The sequence below is a fragment of the Mytilus edulis genome, unplaced genomic scaffold (genome assembly GCF_963676685.1).
Source record: "Mytilus edulis unplaced genomic scaffold, xbMytEdul2.2 SCAFFOLD_1220, whole genome shotgun sequence".
Lineage (NCBI taxonomy): Eukaryota > Metazoa > Mollusca > Bivalvia > Mytilida > Mytilidae > Mytilus > Mytilus edulis.
Window position 1 is genome coordinate 1 of NW_027267199.1, and position 12,149 is coordinate 12,149.

Genomic DNA, 12,149 nt, shown 5'->3' on the forward strand with positions numbered 1-12,149 from the left:
AATCTAGTTCACTAGTCTGTACGGCCACTGATTCACGTTGGGCATAGCAGGCACACGATTTTCCCAACTGATAATTAATACAGCATACACAGTTAAATGGACACATCTGGAAAAAACATGGTTGTTAATAAAAAGGTTTTTTACTTAAATTTGTATCTAAACTACTGATAAACTATTTATTTACTTATCATTTCTTATACGTTTTCTTCAGATGACATAATTCAGATTAACAATGTTTACAACTTTCAGATAGATGTTGAAATTAGTATTTAAGGATTAGCAGTACATTTACTGTATTTGAAAATTTGCAACAGTCAATTTAGGATTTGTCAGCCACAAGGCAAGTCCCAACCATCAACTAAGTACCAAGGAACAGAAGGGTAAGGTTATAGCAATATAGTCTATATAACTTAAATATATTTCCCATATGTCTGATATAAAGCATCTCCTAGAAAATCTAGTAATAGAGGTCAGTCAGTTTTAAAGGTACCAAACCAGATACATAAAAGCATATAAACCTATCTAGCTATAGGGATATACAATGAAGATAAGGTTTTTGTCTGATTTTAATCATTATAAATAATTCAGTTCCAAAAGTTATAAATATTCACACTTTTAACCAAAACAATTAAAAAATAAAAAAATAAACTTTATCCAAAAAATTGTATTACTAGTAATTAAAATTAATCACCAAAGTTTAATCAGGATATGTCTTTAGGTATATAGAACCACTAATTCGGGACCGATTGGAAAGAACATACAAGAAAGTAGTACATATTTTAAACAAAATAGTTCCTACGCATAGCTATATCTTTGTCAATAGTGGGAATATTTAGGTAGCTTTTGTATCAAATGAAAGCTTGGTGAATTGGGATCACTGTAGAACCCTTGTTGAAAGTTTTACTTGAATAATAAAGAAGTATATGAAATTTTAATAGGAGGGCACATTTGGCCTGTTGTTCAGATCAGAAGTTCCTGTTTTTGTACTATCAAACTTCGGGGAACCAGTTAGCTCTAATATGCAATTAAAGGTATGTTGATTCTTTCAGCACAAGTCAAGGTAAGGTACAGTTTTGATATGAAATAACTGCCACTTTATTTGAACTTTTAATAAGACAAAGTAGCCATTAATGCTTGAAATTGAAAAATTTAACATAGAAACCATAGGGGCTATGTATTAGTGGTTTTATACCTTTACACATGTAAAAGAAGGATTATTTTTATTATTATTATTTCTCTATAACCAACTACCACATTTTGGTACGCATAATTTCAGATTTTTTTGAGAGATTTTGTTTGTTAATCAGCTAATGATTATGGTGACAAATATGTTGTTCAGTCCTCGTCATTATGATACTGGATACCCTTTTATTTTTGCTTAAAGCACATATAACGACTAAGATCAATGGAAAACTTAAAGGTGTTCTCATGAAAACATTTCAATTTCAATGAGCATTTGTTCATTAAATATATATTTAACTGGTAAAATAAATGATACTTTTTGCTTTTCTTTTTTTTCTTCACACATGTGCAGTTATTCAACTGATCTCCAAACTAGACAATTGACATTATTTTTTTATCATTGAAACATAGGTATGAAAGGTTAGAATTGAAAGCCCTTTCTTAATAGAAAGCAGGTATAATTTTTGCTGTAATACATTATACCTTACCACAGGATAGATAAATCTTTGGTAACAGACTGTTTATTCTTTTCTTGACATAATACATGTTGTACTTACAATTACCCGTCTACTGTAATCTGAGGCTTCCTCCTGCTCAATGTAGGGATTATAAGGTGCACCATTTACAGCAGGAATGGCATTTTCATTGGAACCTGATATATTGGTAGATGACAGATAGAAATTATTACAGAATATTTCTAAAAAAATACACAATGCAACAAGAAATACATAAAAGGGGTTGTCAAGTTTAATAGTTATTACTCTGTCTTGATGGTAAAAATTAATGTATTGGGTAACCAGGATTTTGTGTCTTTGAAATTGTAGTATCATAAATTTATTGATCAGAACAATGTTGAAAAATGAAAAAAACAGATTTTTAATTTTGCTTTGGATGATGTCTTTTTGGTCACGAAGAGGCTTCTATTAAAGATTTGTAATATTCCATGAAGATTAGACAAAGTTCATGATATGTCTATTATGTTCATTAATCAAGACTGAATTAACATGATTATGGCAGAAAAGGGAAGCCATAAAAATGTGTCATTAATCTCATTATGGAGAAAAGGGTTACTGTATATCTGCATTTGAAGATCTTAAAAACAACTATTTTTCACAAACTAAATCCAAAAAATTTCTAATGAGAAAGGTAAATTTAACCTCCAATTTGTCTGTAGGTATATAGACTGCAACAAAGTCTGATAGCAAATATATAATTGACTCAATACAAAATGTATTGTACAATTTGTACATGTACATCAAAACTAGAAGAAAATACAAAAATGTAAGTGTTTTGACCTTCCCTCTTTCCAATTTTTTTGTTCAGGAAAAGAGAAAAGCAGGGCCACATCTGCCTATGATCACTATTTTTAGCATAATGAGTTTTTGTGGTATAAAATTGCACTGTTTTATAACATGTATAATCAACATGTATGTATCACTAAGTTACCTTCCTTTGTATTGTTCTTTTTTGAAAGTCTCCTGGCGGCTGTTGTTCTTTTTTCATCATTATCCAACAACATTTCTTGTGCATCAGACTGAAAGTTGGTAACAGGTTTACAAGCACTGGAGCTTTTCCTTCTTGACATCTTACGTATTAACCCAATGCCTGTCTGTTTTGGTTTGGTTGTTGCTATATCTTAAAAATAAAATTAAACAAAACTTTTTAATTTAATAATCTGTATATATAACCTTTAACACCAAGGTATGTCTCACTCTGGCCTGCATTCAGAGGAATCTTTATTTTTTCTTGTGTCTCAATTTACTATACCGAGTGTTCATATAAATCTTAGCTTGTGTACCAATGTACATGGATTTGTTCTTTCTTCTTCAGTTGTACAACATGTACATGTACAACACTACTAGATACTGAAAATTATTTGTCGTTGCCCATGTAAATTTATCTTGTCATGCTTGTATAAAATATATTTGGCAATTTGTGTGCATATATAAACAAGTTCAAATAATTATAACGTCTGAAAGGCTATTATATTTTTTTGCTTTGACCCGGCACCTCACAGCTGTATTAAAGGCGTCAAAGCAAAAAAATATAATATCCTTTCAAGACGTCCTAATTATTTGGACTAATACATGTACAATACAAAAAACAAAAACAGAAGTGATTGTTGGTAAAGATGGACCACAAATTTCAATGGTCAAAATAGTACACATTTTCTATTACAATTATCATGTAGCTGCGGAACCGCAGCTATAAGTTTCTAATGCTTTTTTTTTCACTATTTGCAGACCGTCCCCGAATAGTAAAACCAAAGTGATGGAAATCACTCATGGAAAGATTAGAAGAGTAGTTTGAACAAAGTCGGGAAAAATGAACATTAATAAAGCACTATGCTGAAAATTGCTTTTCCAGTATTAGGATAAAATGAGCTCAAATTAAATAATATAGGTCTCTTAATTTGCACAATTTTATTTAAACTGCAGTTTATATCTTATCCAAATAATGTTGCCTGTTCTGAACATGTTTAAAAAAAAAACAAAAAAAAACTACAAATCAAAAATTCTTCTAATAAATGTTACCAGCTATCCTTGTGAGACATAAAATCTTGACCAACAGCTAAAACAAAGGGCATTTTGTAAGTTGGAACAGAGGTTATATGACATTGAAGATTAAAATTTGTAGAGTGCCTTTTGATCAATTTTTAAAGCATTTTTCAACACAGGGCATTGAATATGTACTTTTTCAACGTAAAAAAATTAAAAAACTTATTTTATTGAAATGTGGATTCTTTCTTGATTGCAAAAATATAAATTCACTTCTAATAAAAATTCAAATGACTAAAATAGACATAATGATTAAACTAATAATTAAAAATAATTAATTGTTATAATTAAAAGTTTTAAAATTTTAAAACTGTTTCAAGCCAATTTCTGATAAAAACAAGAATGTGTCCCCAGGGCCAAAATTAAAAATATGTTTGTTTCCCCTCTCCTCACCCGGGTCAAAAATAAGCCCCTGGGTCAAAAAATTATTTTCCACAAAAAAATTGTAATTATTTTTTTCCTGAAAATAATTTGTTTCCATTTATGGAAAGTGCTTGAAAGCAGAAGGATTGATAATCTAAATAAATACACTCAAATTGAGCACAAACAACTGATAAGTAGCCTGGACTGGACAAGTCAAACCATTCATGTGACCATGCTATGACAATCACATCCAGTTAAAAAAAAAAAAAAAAAAAGAACCTGCCTTCCTGGTCTGTTTACAAAGGGTAGACCCGGGGGAGGGGAATCAGACATTCTTTTAAATGTGGCCCAGTACACGGATGCCCCACTCACACTTTTAATGGACCTTGAAATTGTGGTAAAAACTCTAGTTTGGTATTAAAATAAGAAAGATCATATCATAGGGAACATGTGTACTAAGTTTCAAGTTGATTGGACTTTAATTCATCAAAAATTACCATGACCAAAAACTGTAACCTGAAGCGGGACAGCCGTACAGAAGGACGGACGAACGGACGCACAGACCAGAAAACATAATGCCCCTCTACTATCGTAGGTGGGGCATAAAAAAGTGAACTAATCTAAATTGTTGATTAATTACAGATGATTATTGGAAATTTATCAAGTAAACTATAGGCCTTACTTGAATACCTTTTATATATTCATATTTCACTTTTTTTTTTAAATATCTTGTTAATCCATTAATCTTTTATCTTTCAGATATAATTTACAGAATCACTTTATGTAATGTAGATCAAAACTTATAGGCAATGAATAAATCTATCATCCTTCTATATATCAAACATCTAAACATCTAATATATCTTATCAAACATCTAATATATACATTTGTGTATTCAATTATGAGGTCAAATATTTGTATATTAAGATGTAATGTATATTGCTGGGTCTGTATAATTATGTACATGTAAGTCTGAGATTGATAAATAATGTGGTCAATTTGATTGACAGTTAGGAGGTGGGACATTGTAATTAAAGGTATACCTTGTCTCTGGTTGTTTAGTGATAATGACAGTTGTCAATCAAACTAGTATTGTATCAATACCAAATTACCTAATCAAAATGTTTTTAAAAAAAACCTGCACATCAACACACCTTAATGACATACATTCTTGAATGAACTGCTCCAATAATATACTATTTTTTTCAGTTTATATGTGTATTATGTGCACATACATGAGAACCATGATAGGGAATTATATTTCAGTGTGAATACATTTAGTAACAGTAGCTAACATGTCGTGTTGTTAGGGAGGCCAGCGCCTTAGTAAAGATTTAGAACAAGTTATAATCTTTCCGAAAATAGCATAAGAGCTACGGTTCAGTAGCTTATTTATTTGTATGTAGCATGGCCATCTACTGGTATATAGACCACAGGGGTTTGTTACAATTTCCCGGGTTTACTAACCATACAAACCCCGAAAAAATTACTGATTTTTTCCAAGGGTGGTAAAGGGTTATTTCCGTGCAATGTGATCGCAGTTTTTATTTCACGTTCAACATGTTTTTACTTTTTTTTATTTGACGTTCGGTCGTGCAAGACATGTGCCTCGTTCAACATGTTCTGTTTATTTAATTTTACGATCATCGTGATTTCAAATGCTTTTTTTTTTCCAGTAATGTCAGTATTTTTCAAATAAATTTCAGACATAAAGCAGGGATTATCAAGAAAAAAATGATTGAATTTTGTTTTTTGATAAGACAGAAAGGCCTATGATTTTGTTCCTTTATTTGCATTTTAAAAGTTCAGAAATAGGGATTATTAAGTAAAACAGAAAGTTTATATATACAAGAGGACAGTGAATCAGTCACAAAAGGTTCACATCAAATCTTTATTTTTCGTGCAACATTCATGACAGAAACTATTTCACGTTGAACATGAAATGATGTTTATTTCCTGTTTTTTCCCGTGCATGCACCCCCCTTTACCACTCTCTTTTCCGCACATGTGTGTATAGTCTATAGACTTTGGCAAAACCAAGACATGAAGCATCCACTAAAAATATAATTTAATGTATCATTGCATGACAGACTGATAAAAAGGGTGTTTGATTATATAAAAAAGAATATGTGGTATGATTGCCTATGACTATGAGACAACTCTCCACAAGAGACCAAATCAAATGACACAGAAATTACAATTCTATAAGGTCACCATTTCGTTTACAGTTTCATGATTTGTAAGGTATGCACAATTTTGTCTTAACATCCAAATTAATATCATTTTGTTGTATTTGTTTAAAAGAATTTGACTGTGTTTAAAAATACCTATTTTAAAAATACCCGCGTGTTTCATGTCCCTCGTCCTATTTCCTAACATATTGATTAAATAACAAATAATTTGATTGGTCAGGGATAAACAAGTACTATTTTTCAAAAAGCTTGTCTGACTTAGACCAGTGGCGGATCCAGCCATTTAAAAAAAGGGGGGGGGGGTCCCAACCCAGAGTAAAGGGGGGGGGGGGGGGGGGGTTCCAACTATATGCTCCCATTCAAATGCATTGATCGGCCAAAAAAAAAGGGGGGTTCCAACCCCCGGAACCCCCCCCTGGATCCGCCACTGTAGACAATTATACATATGTCTCTGTTAATATGTAGGGGCGAGTTTATTTATCTACTCTATACTTACTCTGGTTATGTTAATCCCTGTGCGCGCGCAGTCTTTTACGTGAACGGAAAACTCGATACTAGAGTAACTCTCAACATGGAGGACGAAGTTGACAACAACATGCAATGTTTCATGTTCATACAGAATATGACGGGCCTAGAAAATCTAGCAATGGCTAGACACACGCAACTGAATAATTTAGCTATAACAATAGCAGCATTGCTCCGTAGACCCCATGTTCCACGGATTACATGCTACGCAGAAACAGTTATTCCAACATTTGCTCCTGTTGATTTTCAATCTCATTTTAGGATCAGCGCAGAAACATTCGAACAAATATTAGATGTTTTAAAAAACGATCTCGTACCAGATATTGAGAGAGGGAAGGAGCCCATTGCACCAGACAAAAAACTTCTTATATTTTTATGTTATATGGCAAATATGGAGTCACATCGTGAAATTGGACACTATTTTGGTGTATGCAAGGCTTCAGTTTTTAACGTAATCAAGACAGTTGTAAATGCTATTTATAGATTATCGTTGATCATCTCAACGAGATTGATTTTCTCGCTTGAGCTGGTACAGCGAAAGTGAGAAAAGCAATCGAGTTGAGATGACCAATGATAATCTGTTTATCGCTATTTTAACTATGACGACGTTGTCAATTTCATGTCAATTTCGTTAGCAACGCCACGTGGCCTCCTTAGTTTCTAGCGATAATTTTTCCATCTCCAGCGAGAAGCATGATATGAAAATTATCACAAAAAAAGTTCAAAAGAAAAATGCAAAAAATAGCGATAAATTAAATAATCTCTGTTACGTAAGTTATCAGTCTAACTACAGACTAAGTATAGCTAGTCATAATAAGTAGATCTATATTATTGTCTAACCAAATTAAATGTACAGTGCTTATATAAATTTCTTTATCAAAAATACAATTTATATCGATGGCTCAGTAGAAAGCTTCAAACTTCAAGAAAAATGTTAAAAAAACACCATTTTACTTTGAGCATTATCATTTGCTTATTCTATTCTATCTCCCCGAGTTTTAGAGGATGCAACACACGGTTGTTCAGCTGCTAATCCCCGCCATCCGAAAACAGACTATAGATTAAAAGGGATATTTTTTTTTTTGAAAATATAAAATACCACATACGTATTTCAAGGAGTTACCTATCAATCGGAAGCATCTGGACCAAATAGTTAGGAAAATAGAGAACCAAAAAAAAAGCTTTTATAAAAGAAGGACTCATAACCAAATATATCGAAATAGGAAGCCAATTCCAAGCACTTAGGACATCTACCGTTTACAATCAATGACTTTTCTGGGACCGGTGGCAACATACCACTCCCTTTCACAAACAGATAAATGTGGTATTAGGGTTAAAAATTGTATAAGTTCAAAAATTAAATAGTTATGTATGCTACTAGTATTACATATGTATTATAAAATAAAATTCTATTTATCTCTCTCTTCAGTTGATCAAGTGGCCAAATCTCCAAGAACAGGATAGCATAAGTAGAGAATTTCAGCTGAAAAGTGGAATGGTGGGAATCATTGGTGCAATGGACTGCAGTCATATTCGCCTAGCATCATGTCCAAAGGGGGATTCAGACTACAATCGAAAAGGCTTTCCGTCCATGCAGTTGCAGGTAATATCATATATGTGCATCATGTTAGATTTTACCATTTACCTAGAATTTCGATTAGGTGATGTGCAATTTGAATACCAATGAAAATTATTTAAGGTGACTGAAACATAATTTAACTTAACCCCATATTTTTTTCAAATCTTACTGCATGTATTAGTGTTTACAATGTGATGAAAAATTCAGAAGCTGTCATGAATTTGTCCGAACTGGGACTCAACTTTGTTTGGAGAAAAGTATTTTTTCTAGTATAACAATTTGCAATTCACACGGCGTTTTTAGGTTTTAATGTATTGTGATAAACGAATGTGGCACACATCAACTGAACGTATTACCTAGTCTTATTCAATTCTCATTCCTATTTTCAGGCTGTTGTGGATCATAATCTTATGTTCCGTGATGTATACGCAGGATGGCCAGGCTGTACACATGATGCCCGAGTTTTTAGAAACTCCTCATTATCAGACAGGGCAGAAAATGGGAGAATATTTGGTTGCAACAAATTCCTGATTGCTGACAGTGCATATCCAGTTAAACCCTATTTAATACCTCCATTTAAAGATAATGGACACCTTTCAAACTTGCAAAAGAAGTTCAACAAGGTTATTTCATCTGCAAGACAAGTAGTTGAAAGGGCATTTGGCCTTTTAAAGGGTCGCTTCAGGCGTCTCCGAGAAGTTACGTCACATGAACCTTCAGCAATTGTTGGTATTATTGTATGTGGATGTATACTTCATAATTTGACAATAATTAACCACGAGGACAATTTATTGATGACAATCAAGATGGTCACCCCAATGGATTTCAAAATATTTTCAGAAATGATAATGCTGGAGTTAGAGTAAGGGAAAATCTTATGAGAACACTAGCATAAGTTTTCTGTGAGACAATATGGGTTAAAATGTAGAGTTCATTCAGAATGGCATTAGAAAGTGTTTTTGATTCTGTACGATCATTTTTGAAAATTAATTTTCAAAAAGAAGACAAGCGCTCAAGAACTGTCTCTATAAAATGTGACCTTGATGTTTGACAAACATAATAATTATAGTAGATATCCCTTTTGTGACTGAAGCTTTTTTCTGTGCATTTATAATGAAAATCCATCCAGGCAAACTTCTTTTTTTTTAAAAGTTTATTCTGTAAAAACATCTTCAATTTTTATCTCATTTTGGAAATGGTGACCTCTGTGGATAGAAATTTGGAGAGGGTATTTGTAGTACCTGTATTACCACCATATCTTCTTTTTAATAAACCAAATGACCTCTGACCTACAAGTCAATACATTTCTGTGTTCTTGTCTCTTAGACATTTCATACTGATCATTTATGCAACTTACATGGATTATATATTTATATATATATATATCTTATAATTTTCAAGAATAACACAGTAATCATGGAAATGTTTAATCAACAAAATGGAAAAAAACACATTTTAACAGTACATAAACATATCTAAAACAAAAGTAAAAATTATAACAAAACTTAAATATCCTGATTTTATCAACAATTTCTGCACAACCTCATCTCACCTGCAAATCAAAAATTAACCCAGCCCATATATATCTGTGAGGATCTGAATTTGGTTAAACAAATTTATCAAAGTTTACAAAACTTAAGCATAGTTAACATTAAAATAATCGCAAAAAAAAAAGTCCAGATATCTGAAAAGTACCAAATAAACATATTAAAAGAAATATCCAGAGATAATCTTTCTGGTAATAATATTGTGTGCCAATTTTAAAAAGATGCCAGCATTACTTTGACAATTTTATGGCAGTTTATAAAACTTTAATTTAAGGGTTAACAAAGAATTTTGTAGCAAAAAAGCACTTTGTCCAGTTATCTGCTAAATTTCAGAAAATTGTGATTTTATTTTTTTTAAATTTGAATTTGGACACCATTCTTAATATAGGAAAAGTTTTGTGAATATCCAACAATGTTTAACGAAAACACTTTTTGAAAGTATAAAACTTTAACATCACAGTAGATCTTTTGATAATCTATCGTCGTTATGTCGCCTTCATGATTTTTCGTTACAGGTGAGACAAAGAGCAAAACATAAAATAAAACTAAATAAATTCTATCCGACACATACCCTGATTTTTTTATCAAGAATAATACAAAAAAAACAGGAAAAACATTTCAAAAAGCAAATATATAATTTTCGATTTAATCCATAAATCTATATTTTTAACCGAAAATAATCTCACTAAAACATATATAGCTTAGCTATGATAGAAGAAACAATTTAAAATCACAGCTCCTTTGCTTTCAACAGGAAAAATAAAATGAGAACCCTCAATGTCAAAATAATTCAATTTATAAAATATTTGAAATTGCAATATGTTTGTAGGAAGGGGAGATAATTGCTTTTTGGTTTCAAAAAGTCTTTATTCAAAAGAATAGTATTTTAGGTTATCTCCCCAAGGAAGCATATTGTTATTTCATACATATTTTACTGAATATGAAATGTTTTTATTCACATAATGTGTGATACTTATAAATATAGAATACTTTTCGAAAGAAAAACTCTATAAAAGCTTAGTTTTGACATTTTTATAGCAATTCAAAATAAAACAGTTCACCTTTAGTATGGTAATGGCTGTAATATAACTATACAGATTGATAGACTGATTTAGGAATTACATCAATACAGTGGAGTTACAGACTTATAGGATTGTAAGTATGATTTTTATCACTTTGCACTTTCACATTTTGGCTGAACAGTTTGTTCAAATTTTTGACCAGTTGAACAATTTGATTTAATAAAACAAATTGCAATTGGGTCAAAATTTTGAATGAGTTGCAATTGGTGAATAGCAACACCATGCGCGTAGCTACGTTTACGTCAAAACGCCCGGGCGTACACTTGAATTTTGAAAATAAAACAAATAATCGACATAGAATAAGAAAAACTGGTCAAAAGCACATCAGCCTTGTGCTTCTTTTTTCAATGGATTGTAATTTTGAATAAAAAGGGACTACATTTACTCAAATAGATCATTTAATATATTTATTCGAATCTTTTGTAAAAGTCTGACTCTACTATGAATTCTACGTACTTTTCTTATATTTAAAGCAATTCACTATCAGCTCAGATTCGATATGCTGTTTGTATTTTTTGTCGAGCCTGTGATTTATGTACCAAAAGCGAGACAAAGCGGCGTTAATATTTAGGTTCCAAATGTGGATAAAGTCTTTTGAATGACTCTCCGTGAAATTTTACGAAAGTTGGACAGAAACTGTTTATGATCAAAAGAGTATTCAGAGCAATACAATAATGCAATTATATCTTTAATTTTCCCGCATTTTAAGGACAAAATGTATTTCTTTCTGCAATTAATAAGTGGTCGCAGTTTGGGCTTACATTTTGTTATTTCTCAATTACATTAACTACTTGTCGAACCTTCATCGAATTTTATGAAAATGCCGAAGAAACTTTTTTTTATGACTAATGTCTAAAGCTAAAATTTTGATTTATATAGCATTTGTTTTCGTTCATTTTTCTGTTCTTTTCTGATAGACAGATAGCCGGACTCTTCTTTACACAATTAATTGTTTTACATGCTCAATTTATAAACCTTCATAGATAGTCGTGAAATATTCCAGATCAAGAAAAAAATATCAAAAGAAAATTTTAGATTTTTTTTTAAATCCCTTTAAAGGAAATAGTGATAAATTGATTCACTTTTTGTGTTAAGAAATCCTAGGTGTTCCAGAATTTTTT

The 12,149-nt window shown here is 31.4% G+C and overlaps 1 protein-coding gene and 1 pseudogene across 1 annotated transcript; one reads left to right on the forward strand and one right to left on the reverse strand.

The window, feature by feature from the left end:
- Positions 1 to 12: 12 nt before the first annotated feature.
- Positions 13 to 6,497, reverse strand: LOC139504975 (uncharacterized; the record flags this gene model as incomplete). The annotated part of the gene is made up of 4 exons (XM_071294844.1): positions 6,431 to 6,497; positions 2,629 to 2,817; positions 1,740 to 1,834; positions 13 to 106 (listed from the first exon to the last, which is right to left on the reverse strand). Coding segments are annotated over exons 1-4 (430 nt in total), but the record flags the coding sequence as incomplete, so codon positions are not given.
- Positions 6,498 to 6,823: 326 nt separating this feature from the next.
- LOC139504977 (uncharacterized) lies at positions 6,824 to 9,703 on the forward strand (annotated as a pseudogene).
- The last annotated feature ends 2,446 nt before the right edge of the window (positions 9,704 to 12,149 follow it).